General features: G+C 51.7%; 4 protein-coding genes across 4 annotated transcripts; 2 read left to right on the top strand and 2 right to left on the bottom strand.

The window, feature by feature from the left end:
• The first annotated feature begins 3,615 nt into the window (after positions 1 to 3,615).
• On the top strand, positions 3,616 to 7,120 carry KVR01_007993 (uncharacterized protein). The gene is made up of 6 exons (XM_044783745.1): positions 3,616 to 4,025; positions 4,081 to 4,783; positions 4,909 to 6,222; positions 6,274 to 6,355; positions 6,460 to 6,526; positions 6,586 to 7,120. Exons 1-6 carry the CDS (start codon positions 3,746 to 3,748, stop codon positions 6,801 to 6,803), a joined length of 2,664 nt encoding a protein of 887 aa, XP_044642971.1. The 5' UTR covers positions 3,616 to 3,745; the 3' UTR covers positions 6,804 to 7,120.
• A 732-nt stretch (positions 7,121 to 7,852) lies between these two features.
• On the bottom strand, positions 7,853 to 9,320 carry KVR01_008109 (uncharacterized protein). The gene is made up of 3 exons (XM_044792767.1): positions 9,070 to 9,320; positions 8,139 to 8,964; positions 7,853 to 8,041 (listed from the first exon to the last, which is right to left on the bottom strand). Exons 2-3 carry the CDS (start codon positions 8,787 to 8,789, stop codon positions 7,877 to 7,879), a joined length of 816 nt encoding a protein of 271 aa, XP_044643087.1. The 5' UTR covers positions 8,790 to 8,964; positions 9,070 to 9,320; the 3' UTR covers positions 7,853 to 7,876.
• Positions 9,321 to 12,012: 2,692 nt separating this feature from the next.
• Positions 12,013 to 13,023, top strand: KVR01_008104 (uncharacterized protein; the record flags this gene model as incomplete). The annotated part of the gene is made up of 2 exons (XM_044794368.1): positions 12,013 to 12,849; positions 12,922 to 13,023. The coding sequence occupies 2 exons, from the start codon at positions 12,013 to 12,015 to the stop codon at positions 13,021 to 13,023; spliced, it is 939 nt and encodes a 312-aa protein (XP_044643082.1).
• An 828-nt stretch (positions 13,024 to 13,851) lies between these two features.
• Positions 13,852 to 14,658, bottom strand: KVR01_008273 (uncharacterized protein; the record flags this gene model as incomplete). Its single annotated transcript, XM_044787528.1, has 2 exons — positions 13,852 to 14,345; positions 14,526 to 14,658. The coding sequence occupies 2 exons, from the start codon at positions 14,656 to 14,658 to the stop codon at positions 13,852 to 13,854; spliced, it is 627 nt and encodes a 208-aa protein (XP_044643251.1).
• Between the last annotated feature and the right edge of the window lie 606 nt (positions 14,659 to 15,264).

The following is a 15,264-nucleotide window of genomic DNA, read 5'->3' as shown; positions in this document are numbered from 1 at the left end:
CAAAAGTAGAGAACTTCATCTGACAAACGAATTCTCATCACCATGCAGCATCGCTACTACCTAGGTACGTCCTGCGAAGGCCGTGGAATACCAAGGCATCGCCACCATAATCACTGTCCGCTCCTCGCCCCTCACCTGCAAGTGGCTGGCAGAGGTGCACAGTGTGGGTTGAGATCAAGGATCGGCAAACAGTGCCAAAATGACCTCAGAACACTCGATAGGGACAATGTCATAAAGATTGTTCCGGTAGTATTGGCATGCGTCTGACAACTTCCACCAACGTCAGCCTCCCAGAATCGTGGCCTTGGTCAGTCTACACTGTCACTCGTTTGGGATGCCAAGATCTCCCAGGCACCTGAGGTAGCCCGATTCATCGTGAATAGCTTCACACGCATCCATCCAGGGTGGCCGTACACTACACTCAATACACTACATTACACCAAGTGTATATAAATAAGTACACTATATATACTATACTAAAGCTATTTTGAATTTTATTATACTCTACTAAAGAGCCTAGTGTGTGTAATGTAGTGGGTTTAGGTGTAAATATAGGGAATATCTCCCTTCCTCTCCCTTCCTCCCCCTTCTTGCTAACTAAGCAGGAAGTCTTTTATTTAAGATAAGATAAGATTAGATAAGATAAAGATTATTCTTTTAGGGCTTCACCTTAGACCCCCTATTCCCCCTACCCCCTCTTATTTATATTTTATCCACTATATTACATATACTTATACTAGAGCCCTTTACACTACACTATACTTATACTGAAGCTATTTCTAAGCCCACTACATTATATTAGAGAGCCCAGTGTATGTAGTGTAGTGTACGGCCACCCTGCATCCATCCCAATCGTGGTGGCAGACCCATAATCTTCTAGAAAGGGGCGCTCAGACCACAATAGTCGCTGATATCGGTAAAGGCCGGTGTCGTTGACACTAGTAGAAGAGTCGATGTCTGCTCGGGATCCGGGTGATACTTATGGCTCAGCTTGATGATCATGCGGCTCATTCGTGACCAAGATGTCTTGGCGTTCAGGATGGCGTGTGTTTCGTAACAAACAAGGCAGTCCAAATAAAGCCTTTGGAATTTCTGTGACCTATATACCAGAGTGAACCAGGGTATCTTCCTGCGCTCCACACCCTTTTGATCAAAGTACGTTGGGTTTTCTCCATGTTTCTTCGCGTGTGCGTAGAGGCTGGCCTTGATCCCCCCTGCTCCCTCCTCGTCGCATACCCCCTCTCATTACACTTGACCCCGCTATACTACACACACCAATGTCTTCAGGTACAACATTTATAAGTTCAAAATATCCTCACTATAACGGGGTATAGTGGGCTGAACACTTACTACACTACATTGATTTCACTGAGTGCACCCAAGTGGTGATCGGCAACACTGCGCACTCGCCACTCAGATCGCTGCTACTGTAGATACCTGTGGCATGACTCCAGAGGATGAACCACCTTGGTAAGCATAGCCTCCCTCCACCGGTCTGGAGGCGTGCTGAGGATGCCCCCCAGACACCAGCCGACGGCAACGGAATAGTCGTGTCCCGCCTCCTGTTCTATCTCCCCATGCCATTCCCTTGCGGCTCGAATGTCAAGCGCGCTCTCGATGGTTGCATCTCCCGTGCGGGAATATCGAGTCCGGCAGGGTTGCTCCTTCAAGAGCTTCCCGAAGCACAGTTCCAGGAGGACGATGCCAAGCATTTCCAGTGAGGATGACAATTGCATCCTACGGCTATTCTCGGTGGGCGGCGGTTTTCTTTCGAGACAGCTGTCGAGGTGTGGCTCGTCCAGTTTGAAAACTCCACGATGGACAGGGTCCTCGAAGAAAACCACGTCTGACTTTTGCCAAGATGCGGATAGCCAAGGCGACTCGAGCAGCTGCAGGAAAGACGATGACAGAACAAATGCCAGGGCAGTTCTTTGCCGCCTCGTTGGGCGGGGGAGGCCGACATCCTGTAGAAGTCTGTCCAAAGTGATACTTCTGGTAGGACTTGAGTGGCGAGGGACTCCTGGCTCCTCGTAGACGTAGTAGTCGGTGTCTTCCTCGGTGATGAACCCACAACATCGGCCATATGAATAGTCAAGGGACCGGCAAAGGTCGGTAATGCGTTTTGCAGGAGTCTTCGAGGCCGATGTTGCAGTGGACGGGTTCTCCACACGCACCTGCGTGATAGTAACCGACGTCGAGGCCGGCTGGGATCTGCTCGGTCGTCAATATTGACGGTGCTTTAAGTGGATACAATACCAAAAGGGACACATACCCGATTCTACCGGAGGTGGAAGACTCGCGTGTCTTCATAGCCGATCGTATCGGGATAGAGCTTCGATGATTCGGCTTTTGTGTGTACCCAGTTCCGGTCTCGACGCTTGAGAGGCTTGTGCCGACCGACACTTCTGAGCCTTCTACGCCTGTACCCCCCTCCTTTGTGATTCTGATTCGTCTTGTATCTTCACAATCCTTGAGTCTTTTGATGTATAAGAGCTTGAGGTCGATGGAATTGCTATTACGGTGTTCCAATAGCAGGCTCGTGGAGTGTTCCGTCCGACAACTGCAGGTCCATGCCAAAGAGAGGGCTGAGAACACTCTGGTCGCCTGTTTCCAGAACTGACACAACGCGTTTGATCCAGAACTCTTAGCCGATTCTCGCTTGATAGACAAATCTTCATCATCCTCACTCATCTGCAACAGTCTCCGTAGTCTTTTGTTGCAGCCCTCCAGTTTGGAGAAAATCTCTTCTCGCTCCTTCTCCGCCTGGCTGAATCTTATCCGATAGAACTGCCACCTCGCCTGGTCTTTGAACGCTCCAGGTTTTGATGTGACCTGGGCTGGCTTCTGAGGCAGTTCTTCATCATGTATGGTGGAGGTTGTGGAGTATATGTTGTGATGGGGGCTTACCCCGGGAGCTGACCCGCGAGATGGTTGTCTTGTCGCCACATCAAACGCTAGTTCGCGGTTCATCGCTTCAACCCATTCATGAAACTCATTCATACACTGAAGGTAGATTTGACACTTGTCTCCAAGACGTTCCTCAAGGACTGCCGAAGTTCCAGCCTCGGTCCAACACTTTCCCGTTGGGTCCTTCAATAACGCGTCGATTTGATCGTCGTCCAGACGTGCCAGAGGCAGTAACAATTTCTTGAGGTTGCTCACATATTGAAGATGGTGAAATCCTAGCTGTGCGTCACACCTTTTGTGCTCGGCCGCGATTTTATACCAGAATCCGAGTCGTTTCGCCACTTCTTTATATGTGCCTAGAACACCTATCGCAACTGGGAAAGCTCCCAAGACAAGACCAGCAACCTCCAGACCTGACATCACAAATTCTCTGAGGGGTTGGTTATGGTTTAGGTCAATTTGATGGCCGAAATCCACGCTGGACACTACCAACGACGTAGGACTTGAGACAACAGGGAAGCGTGATGTCCTGATATGCGTGGCGCGCGTGATCATCATCGAACAATGCCCCGCACACGTGCACGCGATATGGTTGCACAAGCGATAAGCGATAGGCCCTGAGAGCTGCATGAATCCTGATTTGTAAACCATGGCTTTCTTTGTTGTGATGCAGTCGCCCCCGCTCGTAATTTCCTGCAGACCTCCGTACTTTGGCTAACTGGGCCGAATATATGTTGAGGTGACCTTGAGCGTGCTTCGTGAGGGAGCAGTCATTCTTTCTCATTGGCAGAATATTACTCAGTACTGGAAGACATGCCGATTCTAGGACCTTGCCACCATGGCCGACTCCAACCCAAAGAAGAGCATCGCTGAACGCAGTGCCGACGTCAGACGAATTTTACTCGATGTGCTTGAGAAATCAAAGACAATCGAGTCTCCTGTTGAGGCGCGTAAGGTAGAGGATGTGCTGGATAGATTTAAACTCTGGGCTGGCAACCTCGGAGCACTCCACCCCGCGCACAAGCGGGTTTCTCTGGAGTCTAGGCTAGCTGATAGTCCCGGGGTTAGAGACCAAATATGTGAACACCTCGACGATATGCAGGAAGCGTCACAGGATTGTGAGTGGGGTCTTTTGTTTCCTACTGCCCTTTACCTCCACTAAATGATTTTCAGTACTGTCCCTACTCTCCGAGAGACGGTCACGACTCGAATTCAACGCGCACGATACCCCAGAGACTTCGAACACCAAGGAGCCGGAGCATGACCCTACACAACACGAGGAGTATACATCCAAAGAAGAAGAGGCGGACTATATTCTGCGCATGGTCTCCGAGTGCCTCAGGGCTCTCTTCCGTATAGGCATTTTGGTCAGAAAAGCAACACCCAGAGACCGTTTTGAACTAGCGCTTCAGCGGTCCGAGTATGCATTTTCCGCGCAGTTCGATATCAACTATGTCCGGGAACGGTACCCAAAACTGGCATCCGAGGATTCAGATTGGTTGGTATCCAGGCTTGGCTTTGCAAACTCCAAACGTCGACAGTTCATCAACTACGCTCGAGACCATAGGGCGAAGCTTGAGGTTGAGGATCCAACGACTGTGACGAACATTGTGATGGATGCAACCACCGTGCGGGAATCCAGCAAAGCCACCACATTCGTAGTCCCACGGGATCTTTCGACATCCGACTTTCTTCAATCGTCGCTTGATACTAGTATTGAGGATGATTTGACGTCATTGGTATCAGCATCTACAGCCTTCGATCACGAGGCCAGCCTTCGACTACCGAGTCTAGCAGACATGGGTCCAGATGGAGAATACTTCGAATGTCCAATCTGCTTTACCCTACAATCGTTCCGCACAGAAAAGGCATGGAAGTACGTCTGAGCATTACATCCTCAATTTCCCTATAGCATAGGTGTGGACTTCTACATCGTTCCTCTCCCAACCACCCAGGCATTTCTGAATTTACTTCTTGATGAGGTTAACCGACTGTACACAGACTACACGCTTATCACGATCTCAAAGCCTATGTCTGCACGTCCGCTGGTCAAACCTCAGGATGTGAGCACAAATTGTTCAATGATCGCGACACCTGGTTTGATCACGAGTTGAAACATCACTATTCACTTTATGTATGCAACCTCTGCAGGTGTCAGTATACAACCGCGATATCACTGGGAAAACACCTTACCGATGAACATGGCCCCTACTCAAATGACGAGATTGAATCGGTCATCGAGCATGGGAAGTTTGTTCCGTCGCAACTGAGAGCGCAAGACTGCCCTTTTTGCGATACATGGGCCTCAATACTATCACAGCGCAGGGATGGGATAGATTTCCGAGCTTTTAGTATGGGAAGGTCCGACATCATGGTTTCCCTGACGCATTTCAAACGGCACGTGGCCACACACCTAGAGCAGGTCGCTATCTTTGCTATACCAAGGACGATGGACAATGACGATGAGCAAAGTCACGACGCCGCTGATGCGAATTCCGAGGCCTTCTCATATAAAGATGAACAGTCCCAGGATAAGGATGCCGCTGACATCGGCGATGTTCTTCAGTTCGTTGACGATGACTTTAAGGCCAGGATAACCACCACGTGCGATGAGCTCCTAGCCAGATCCCGTTCCAATCCCCAATCGTGGAAGGATGACTTCCCGACAATAATGTCAACAGTCTTCAACCGAATTGCACGGAGATTTGATCTTCAGTCGAGAAAGTTTAATCCTTATATCCTAGAGGACCAGTACAACATGAAAGAAGCCTCGGCAGTCTTGATGAGCGTATGCCCTTCTTTGGCTACGCTGAGCCAAAAGTTTTTCTCAGTGTTTCCTCCCGGTAACAATTTTGGAGAAAGCCTAAAGTTCATCGCACGTAGATGGCCTGTGGATATTTACGAGGTGTCTGTCGACCAGGGCTGGGTGGACCAAGGAAATGGTTTTTGCAGACCTTTTACAGTCCATAGCATTGAAGGGGAGAAAGGTGCCCACATCAAGCTTCAAGTTGTCTCGCGATTGACGACGGAACGCCTGATAATCCAGGAGCCAGTGGATGAGAATTCTAATTTTTTGCTCTCGGGGAAGAAGTCGATTGTCTGGTCAACCACTCAGTTCCATACCAGGATGGCATTGAGTTTCCAAGACACGGGTAGCCGTGACGCGGTATGGAGGATCATCAACAACGTGCAACAAAATGCCAAAAAACAAGGCATGCAACCAGCAATTTACGAAGATATTGGTGATCTTGACCCCGCTGTCCCTAGGGCTGAACAAGAGACACAGACGGCGCCGTCGGAATTTGCAGACCTGTTGTGAGCACTGTAGTCCTTTTAACTTTCGAATGAGTGGCTGACGCAACACAGTCGCGAGCTGGCGTTCGGAGGGATGCCACACACACGCCCAACCTTGGCAGGGGCTTCGACAAAATCTATCGACAGGAAATTTGTACGTATAGTTTGATCGTTCTGGTCCGGCAAGAAAAATAACTTGAGCTCTCTGGACAAGTGATTTCGCGAGATTTTCTATGGCAATTAGCTGACATTTTGAAGCCCTGTCCTCACTGCCAGGTAATCACCACTCAGTCAAAAGACCTGGACCGCCATATAGTCGCCACACGTAAGCAGTTCAAGCAGACCTAATCGCTGAACGAGAGCTAACTTCAACGGCCAATGCAGACAAAAGGAGGGGTGCTAGCAGGCCAGTGTGTGAGTTTTGTAGGGGGACATTTTCTCGAGGCGACAATCTGAAGCGTCACATGCGAACTTGCCGGAAGCGTCCGGGGAACAGCCCTACCTCAGCCAGCAGTCTGGGCAACCGAGAAAGCCCCACACAGGTAGAGGCCAAGAATGAGGGCTCCGAGACTAAGGGCACAACAGTCATGGCTCCTGAATAGGCTAGCAAGCCTGCCATACTCAATATATCTAGGGCGCTGAGGGAAATGAACGAGGAGAAGTCAATGAACCCGAGTCTGACAGGGAGGATAGCACGATACATGTGATGGACTGAGAAGCGCACAGCATCATGAGTGCATTTACTCGCAGAAGGTATGAATTCAGACTAGGCATCATGTCACAGACGCTTCAATCAAGAGACATCAGCCCCGTTCTTGAGCTGAGCGCCGCGTTAGAAGATAAAAGCGTCGTTCCATTGATACAGTCTTAGCGAGGGATCTTGCCAAGCTTTGGTTCATGTGTAAGTAAGCTCTGCCTATACACACCAGGGTAATCAGCAAAGTCTCATAATTGTACGCGATCATGAGTCATGTCGCCTCGGTGTAGGTGCCCAGATGGGAATCGACCCATTTACGGGGTAAAAAAAAAGGATTGACAAAAAACAAATCATGACAACTGTGCGACTCGAACGCACGCCTCTTTCGAGACTACGAAGATGTTGAACACCTGAACGTAGCGCCTTAGACCACTCGGCCAAGTTGCCTTGACGAATTCAAGGAAATTGCAAATACTATGTACCATGCAAGAATATTTCGGGCTGCCAAGTTTCCAAACCTGCAATGTTCTATCGTGCTGCCTCCTCAAGGGGCCTCAAGAGAGACTCTACTAAAGGGCTTCCAGCAAACCGGCTTTAGATACGCCACAGAGCTCTGATGTGATACATGCATGACATAGCCTAATACTAGTGCACGAAGGTTTTAAAGGCCTGGTGGTAAATCGTTAGCCGTTTTGTCATGCCGCCTGTCCACGTCAAGCTCCCCATGTGTGCTCTTCTGCCTGTGTATCCTAAGCCTTGAACGTCGTAACCCCTGGAACTGCGCGCCAACATTCCGCATCGTCATCCACCACTTTTCCCGTCCTCTTTCAGACAGCTTTGCCATCACATCTTGTATCAAGACAACTGATAGTAGTGATCTGTTGTATACTTGGGACCTGTGCAAATACCATGGCAGCGCTGGAAAGTGTCAACACCGAGTCTGTGGTAGACAAGCTGGTAGATCGTCTCTGACATTAACTACTCATGAGGTCCTGCTACATCCTCCCCAAACACCTCTCTATAATCTTTCTCTTCAAACGTTTCGTCTTCAAGGACCTTTGCGAAACCGGCCTCCAAGTCCTTCTGATCACAGAAGTCATCAGCGAAGAAGCCCCAGTCTGTGCTGTAGTTATAAAAGCAGATCTGTCGGAGAATAAAAGAATTAGCACCCTCCAAGCCATGAAACCACCGGGGTTGCTTCGTGGCATCCCATGGGATGTGAACGAAAGGGTAAGTTTACCTTGCGTTCGTTTTGAAGATCCTCAATCGTGTGAGGGAACTTCTCCTCCAGAAGTTCAGGGCTAAAGTCCTCAACGTCAAGCCTGTAGACCCCGCGAAACACCACCGTCGGCCCAGCGTCGCGGAGGATGCTGGAAAATTTCCACGAGGACTGAGCCCTGCAATTTTCCTCTACCCAGTCCTCCATCGTGGGAGACGCGCCGTGGTCTCCCAGGGAGGCGATATCAATGAGCCCCTCCTCTTCGAACCCAATGGTCTGCAGCCTCTGGTAGTCCTCCAGGCATTCCTGGAGGGGACGGTCGGGTAGCTCGCCACTGTTGAGACCTCGGATATGCCTGATGTACGGCTTGGCAATGTCCGGCACAATACAACCGAGAAAGAACGTTAACTCGTCGTCATCAGGGTCGCCATAGAGCGTGGTCTTGCTCCAGTAGATCTTGATGGCCTCGTCGTATGCCTGGTTGCAGGTGAGCAGGAAGTTGTGGTGGTCGCTAGGCTGCAAGATGCTGAGCTGTGTGCGGCTCCCAACCGTGTGCTTCTTCTTGTACCTGACCTCGGACCCTTCGAACAGCGCCTCGTATATATGGAGTCGGACTTCGACGGGGAGCACCGTGAACAGTGCACAGTAATCACCCTGGCCAAGGTCAGCCATGATCACGTCCTTCTGATCACGGTGTTTGGTCCTGGTGGCGGGGGCTGGTCCGTGCTGGTCGTCTTCTTGGTGCCGGGGACAGCCGGTCCAGCTAGATCACACGTGATAGACGGCGGCCGGAGCTCGGGGAGAGTTGTTTACTAGTCAGAGACACAATAACCAACAAAATGACGGACTTAAGCACACATGAGGAAGAAATTAGCTATGGGCGCTTCGGGCAGGGCTTTTATACCGGGCATCTGCGAGTTGGCGCCCAGTTGGTCGGAGGGATGTGACCAACCTGATGAATGAAATGATTGGCAAGGTCATCCGCCAACCCTGACTTGGGCCTGAAAGAGCAGCAGGTGGTGATTCACGATTTGAGAGGAAGCCAAGGCAATCTAAATCTCCCCCTTTAACGGAGAATTATGAGGTCGAAGAATGCGTGTGAAGTCTGACAAGCTGCACATCAATCAATGTATGCGATGAACAAGGACTGCCAAAAGCGAGAATGACCTGGCCAAGATAGTTACACAAGTAGCTGAAATGCAACGTACTTTACTGTCATTTCATCAATCAAGATCCGAGTCCATTGTATCTCAAATAGGCCATCTCCACATGCGTGCGACAAAGAAGACCGGCCCCCAGGCCGGTGACCACATGCCGATTATAGAATATGAGGGACGGGATGCCTCCCACAGCCAAAGCGGAAAGTCTTTGTCAAGCCATCTTTGGCCCTACGGCCTGCATGTTGGTAGTTAGTCCACGAGCAGCTGCGGCCTCGCGGGTCCCTTTTGTTTCAGCTGCCGCCAGATGGGGCACCATGCTCGTTCGCTTCAGGTGCGTTGGTGGCGGGTAATGTGAGTGCTCAGCTGGAGTTGGCGACCCGGGCAGATGCGGCGCAATCGAGGTCACAAGTACTGAAAATAGGAACGGGCCTGTCAGTGGTTCGCAGGTGGGCCAACGGCCACACACCTGGGCATGCATCTGTGGGGCGCAGGGCCAACACTTCTGCAGCCGCTCGGCCTCGAGAGGCCGGCATGCGACCCGGTCAAATGGTGGAACTTTTAATCCTCTTGGAATCACAGCGAACGATAAAATCATCTCAGTCATCCCCGCGTGCAAGACTTCATCGTGTACTCGTGCCCCACCCTCTCGGTTCTTCGGCTTGGCTCACGGTTCATAGCTTCAGAATGCCCAGGACAGGAGCCTGACTCGCCATCAGACGGTCACACTATGCCTTTCTGTTGTCACTAGCCTTGCTCGCCGTACCCAAACAATCCAACTCCATCATTTTGAGGCCATGTTTGCACCGGGCATTGGGCGAGGGCCGTCTAGCTCTTTGACGGCGTCTGACTAGCTCGTGTCTGGCAACGGCGTCGACCTCCGCAGCTTGACACGCTGCGTGGCCAGACCCAGCTCAATGCTAGGACTTATCGTGCAAGACGAACGCATCTAAATGGACACTGATTTCTAGAAGTAGACCATAGAGCCACTGTCTTAAGTCTTGTAAGCCGAGAACCGAGTCCCACTGCTGTTATGACACTATGCAGGCTATTCTTCGTCCCAGGAGGATTCGGAATAACCGGAACTAAGCATTGAAGGATAAAGTAGTTTGTAGTATTCCAGTGAATTTGCATGATCCGTGGTGATTGTAACAAGAACAAACATCGGCAGCACCGTCTAGCCACTCAAACAAGGCCAGCAAGAACTATTTGTAGCGGATTGTAGACTAAGACTGTAATAGACTGGGACCGTGTACAAAAGTAGCTCCAAGACAAGTATTTAAGCAACGAGTAGATAGTTCAAAGCGAGCATCAGCACAGCTTCCACATAATCCGGCTACAAAAATCTTGGTACCAATGGAGCGTCGACCGTAAAAGTAGTCTTTGCGTATCTACACACGCATTGCTGAGGTATCTGTTGAGAAACTATGTGATAGCACAGTCTCCTCGGAAGACCTTCACGAAGTGAGCCAACAACCCATCCCACATATACACAGCTGCTGACTCGGATCCAGGTCAATATTCGTTAACTCAAGCGGCCACAGGAAGGAATAGCAAGATATTGGCTCTCGAGGCTATAGTGGTTTCCTTGTTGTCCGGGTTGGCCAGCTCGTCTAGCAATGCAGTTCATATCCGCCAGAATGGCGTGACTTGCCAAACATCCGACGGATGCCCTCAAACCGAGGACGTAACTGTAGTCATCGACCAGGTTCGAGGACGACCACCTGGTCACCAGTGCCTAATCGGCAACTTCGGGGGCTCTCATAAGTCTACCGCATTCCGTAACCGGGACATGAAGTCGCAGCAGCCCATGCCATCTACCTACTTTACCTCCGGCCCCCCTTCTCAATCCTTGACAGCGTGGGTCTGCTTGCATTCTAACCGGGTTACTTGGTGGACTGCACCACGGTAGAGAGACATGGAACCGCAGCTATTGGCGTCGGTAGGAAACGGGACAGCGAAGAGTCAGGGCTCTCGTGCAAGCAGGTGGCTATTTACGGAAATGACGTCCAGAAAAAGTGTTTGAGCGACTGGAGGGCCGGAGGAGCCTACCAGGTTAGTGCTGACAAGAGGGTCATTGTGGTCACAACGATCGGTAGGCACTGCTCTAAAGCGGAAAGCAGGTGGCTTGGAGTTGAGTTCAAACACAAACATTGAGCTGTCAGACTCAGTATTGAGAGGCAAGCAAAAGTCGTGTTCTTGATATAAGAGCGGCCCATTTCCCTGTACCTAGAGCACCAGGTGCTCATCTTGAGATATGTTTCATGTAATGAGGGCTGGGTGCAGGCCAGACAATTTGACGTACGGTTTTGGATTCAAGGCCTGTTCATATATTAACTGTTTAGCAGTAACTATGGCCAGGTGTTCATCAAAACTCACTAAACAGACTTCTCGTTTGAAAGGTGATGTTTCATCGACGCAATCCCCAGTCATGACCAAAGGTCACAATACACAGCAGGTTCACCCCGATCAATGAAAGTGAACCCGCGTAGACAATTCAATTGAGGCTTGCCGTCGATACTGCGTCTTTAAAACCCCAGCCAGAGATTCCATCAATCTTTCCATCTTCCTATTCCATCCACATCCTCAAACCTCCCGATTCTCTGCAGCAGAGCAGACAAGTCAAGCTCTCCTCCCTCTTCGTTCCCTCGCGCTCTTCAAGCACACCCAATCTTCATTCCAGTCTCGCAAGACATTTACGCAACAAACCACCTTGTGATCTCTACCACAAGATTACCATGGCCAAATACCAGATGGCGGTGGCCCAAACGAGCCCGCGCACCCTGGTCCCCATCTGCTACCTCGTCGACGTGTTGCCGGTGGAGGTCCGCCTCAAGATCTACAAGTACTACTGCGAGGGCTCCCAAGTCGAGGCCTCCCTCGCCAAGAATGGCGATGATCCTGTCGAGCAGACCGGCAGCCTCGTGCTCAAGTCATCCGAGCACCTCAACCTACTCCATACCTGCCGCACCATCTACAACGAGGCCCTGGAGACCTACTGGTCCGCGACGCTCCTGCAGCTCAACCACCCTCCCCGCAAGATGCCCGGCAACACCCGCGCTTGGGCGGAAGTGAAGCTCAAGATCGACACCTACTCCCACCGCCTCTGCGCCGCCCTGCCCGAGGCGGCCAGGGCCAACGTCAAGGACGTCAGGGGCATGGTGCTCCCGGCCCTCAAGAGCGTCTGGCTCCAGAACAATCCCGGCCAGGACGCCTCCGCGCTCCTCGCCACCTTCAAGAAGCTGGAGACCTGCGAGATGACGCAGACCCTCACCCACCCCATCGACGGGCTGGTCCGACATTACCCGGGCCTCGAGGACCTCGAGGACGAGAACTCCGAGGACGAGCACTCCGAAGACGAGCACTCCGAGGAAGAGAACCGCAAGGACGAAAACCTCGAGGACGAGGACCACGAGGACCCCAAGGACGAGAGCTACAGCCGATTCAAGGTTACTGTAATCTCGCCATCCGAGTTCCTGAACGAGCGCTATGGCTTGACCAACTTTGATGGGATCGTTTTCATCTTGAAGGGCAAAGACAAGCATGTCGTGGGCATTATTCCCCCGATCAAGGCGGTACGTTGAAGAAATCTACCTGTCATGATGTGCTCAGAATGCTGTGGCTGACGATTATTTCAATCTCTCTAGTCTGTCTTTTACAACTTCTCGACTGGCATCGCATTCCAGGACATGACCAAAGAGATGGACGACGAGGAGGCCTACAAGAAGATCCTCGATATCGAGGAGTAGCCTATGAAGGCAAGGGGAAGGCTCAGTATGCCGACGAGCGACGGGGTGGACTAGTACACAAGGGATGGAAACGTCTTGGCATGGATTGTCGGTTAAGGTGCACAAGCCTCCACCAAGAAGCACACCGAGGACCTGGTGGCCACACAGGCAAGGCATTTTGGAATGATGGTCCCAGACCATGATATATCGGGGCGACTGTTATCTTCACACCGATCAAGAGCAGCACAGATGGCCCTACCTTGGCGGTGTTGTCTCTTGATAGTCAGCCGCCTCTACAGGGGAAGTAAATAGCTACTTCTCAGGCTTCCGCAAATTGGAAGCACTTAAAAAACTTGCAAAAGACCCACTGTGATGTAGTTTCATTTTCAAACGTGTGAAAAAAGCATACCGATTGTACATGTGATTGATTGACCAACGTCCTTATGCTTCGAGCTGAGCCCTCGTGCTCCGAGTCTTGGTCAGCCATCGTCCCTGAAGGGGCGCGCCCCCCGGAAGTCGTTGGCTGGTCAGACATTCTGCGCAGGGCTGTTGGCTCCTACAGCAACCCAAGCTGTAGGCTTACTTTTGGTCCGCCGAGCTGGATGTGAGGATGGTGATTGCAAGCAAGGAAGCGAACAGGGACACGGCATAGCACAGAACATGTGATTACACAAGCGCAATTTCATTACATGCTTTATGAATCAACTGAACACCACCCGTCTTCCTCCTTCATTCCTCCAAAAGCCCGCCCTCCCACTTCTCGACAACTCGACCGAGTGCTAGAACGCGGACAGGAGGCAGGTCGGACGGGGTGTACCTATCTCACGGGGTCGAGGCAGCTGATCAGATTCACTCCTCGTCGTCGAATTGATCGAGAGCATACAGGACCACAGCACCTGCGGCCTCGAAAACACCAAGGGCGGCGTCGAGGCCCAGTTTAGCGCTGGCACAGCCGATACGGACAGCATTGACGACGGTGCACACAGCAATCTTGGCCTTCTTGGCGACCCGGGACTTAGTACTGCGTTTGCCACCGGGTGCTGTGATGGTATCGGCAGTGGACCTCTGGTTGGTGACGCTCTTGCTGGGGATGGCCGCCCGCTTGTAGATGTTGCAGCCGGCCGTCTTGCATGCGGCGCCCACGTCGTTGCCCTTCTCCTCGTAGAAGGTGACGGCCTTCTCTACATTCTGCACGGAGAAGATGCGGGCCATCTGGTTGCGTGTCTTGGTGAGAGCCTTGTTGAAAAGGGCCTTCACAGACTGCCAGACGTGGGCCATCTGCTTGCGGGTCTTGGTAAGGGCCTTCTTGAACGACGCCTTCAGGGGCCCGTCCTGGCTAGTGTCTGCGGCTGTGGATTATTTGGTCAGCCTGCTAGAATTGGCATTGTTTGGCATCAATTGAAGGCCAGACTGCTTATTGACGTCGGGCTGGAATCGGGGATGGAGGGGCAGACCGCGCCTGGGCGGCGGAGGCTGCTTGTTATTTTGGCCGGAACGAGTTGTGCTCTGGGCGGTGGACTTACCAGGATTGATCTGCTTGTTGGCGGAATCGTCACCGCGAAGGATGAGATAATGTCCCTCGCCGGAGGCTGATGGAGAGGTCTGGGCACACATGCCGCCGACAGTGTTGGGGTTGATGATGGTGGTTTGGGACATGGCTCAAGTGCTCAGTGAAGGATGGCTAGAACAAGCGTTTGGGTATTCAGGGCAGAATTGCTTGAGAACCTCGAACGAGTATGCTGGCTCCTGACGATGTAGTGGAGTCAGGAATATGATGATCACCTTCGAGAAGAAGGCGAGGCAGCAGGACAGATGGACGTTTGGTCACATCAGATCATGATAAGCGTCACAATTTGGCGCCGAAGGAGAATGCTGCAAGTGTCAGCTTGCGATTGAAGGGCAGCGTGTGCAATGCTGGCTCCTATGTGTGGTGGCGAGTATCAGTCGAGCTGCATGTGGAGGATGGGAGGCAAGGGTGGACAGAATGGACGGTGTCGAGGTTTGGGTCGTGCCAACGCGGTGGTCTGAGCATGCGTGCGAGAGACCAGAGTGGGGTCATGGTCGGAAAGATTGGCAAGATTCGTTCAGACACTGTCAGATGGTGAATTCAATGAACTTGCGAAGTGGCAGTGAATGATCCGGGCAGGGTGTGCGAAGCCCGTTGCAGCCCCAACACTGGAGGCGTTCAAACGAGGGCGATCAAGGAAGCATCTGCCATCCCTGCACGCGCAGTGTTTCGTTCTTCATCTGTGCAAACGAGCC

The sequence above is a fragment of the Diaporthe batatas genome (assembly GCF_019321695.1).
Source record: "Diaporthe batatas strain CRI 302-4 chromosome Unknown Contig00009, whole genome shotgun sequence".
NCBI lineage: Eukaryota > Fungi > Ascomycota > Sordariomycetes > Diaporthales > Diaporthaceae > Diaporthe > Diaporthe batatas.
The sequence above is the reverse complement of the archived record's forward strand: the minus strand, read 5'-3'. Positions and strand labels throughout refer to the sequence as shown.

Coding starts and splice junctions, on each gene's coding strand:
- KVR01_007993 (XM_044783745.1), top strand. CDS start 3,746: ATGGCCGACTCCAACCCAAAGAAGAGCATCGCTGAACGCAGTGCCGAC. Junction 4,026..4,080: donor GCAGGAAGCGTCACAGGATT/GTGAGTGGGGTC, acceptor AATGATTTTCAG/TACTGTCCCTACTCTCCGAG. Junction 6,223..6,273: donor TCGGAATTTGCAGACCTGTT/GTGAGCACTGTA, acceptor GACGCAACACAG/TCGCGAGCTGGCGTTCGGAG.
- KVR01_008109 (XM_044792767.1), bottom strand. CDS start 8,789: ATGGCTGACCTTGGCCAGGGTGATTACTGTGCACTGTTCACGGTGCTC. Junction 8,042..8,138: donor ATCTTCAAAACGAACGCAAG/GTAAACTTACCC, acceptor ATTCTCCGACAG/ATCTGCTTTTATAACTACAG.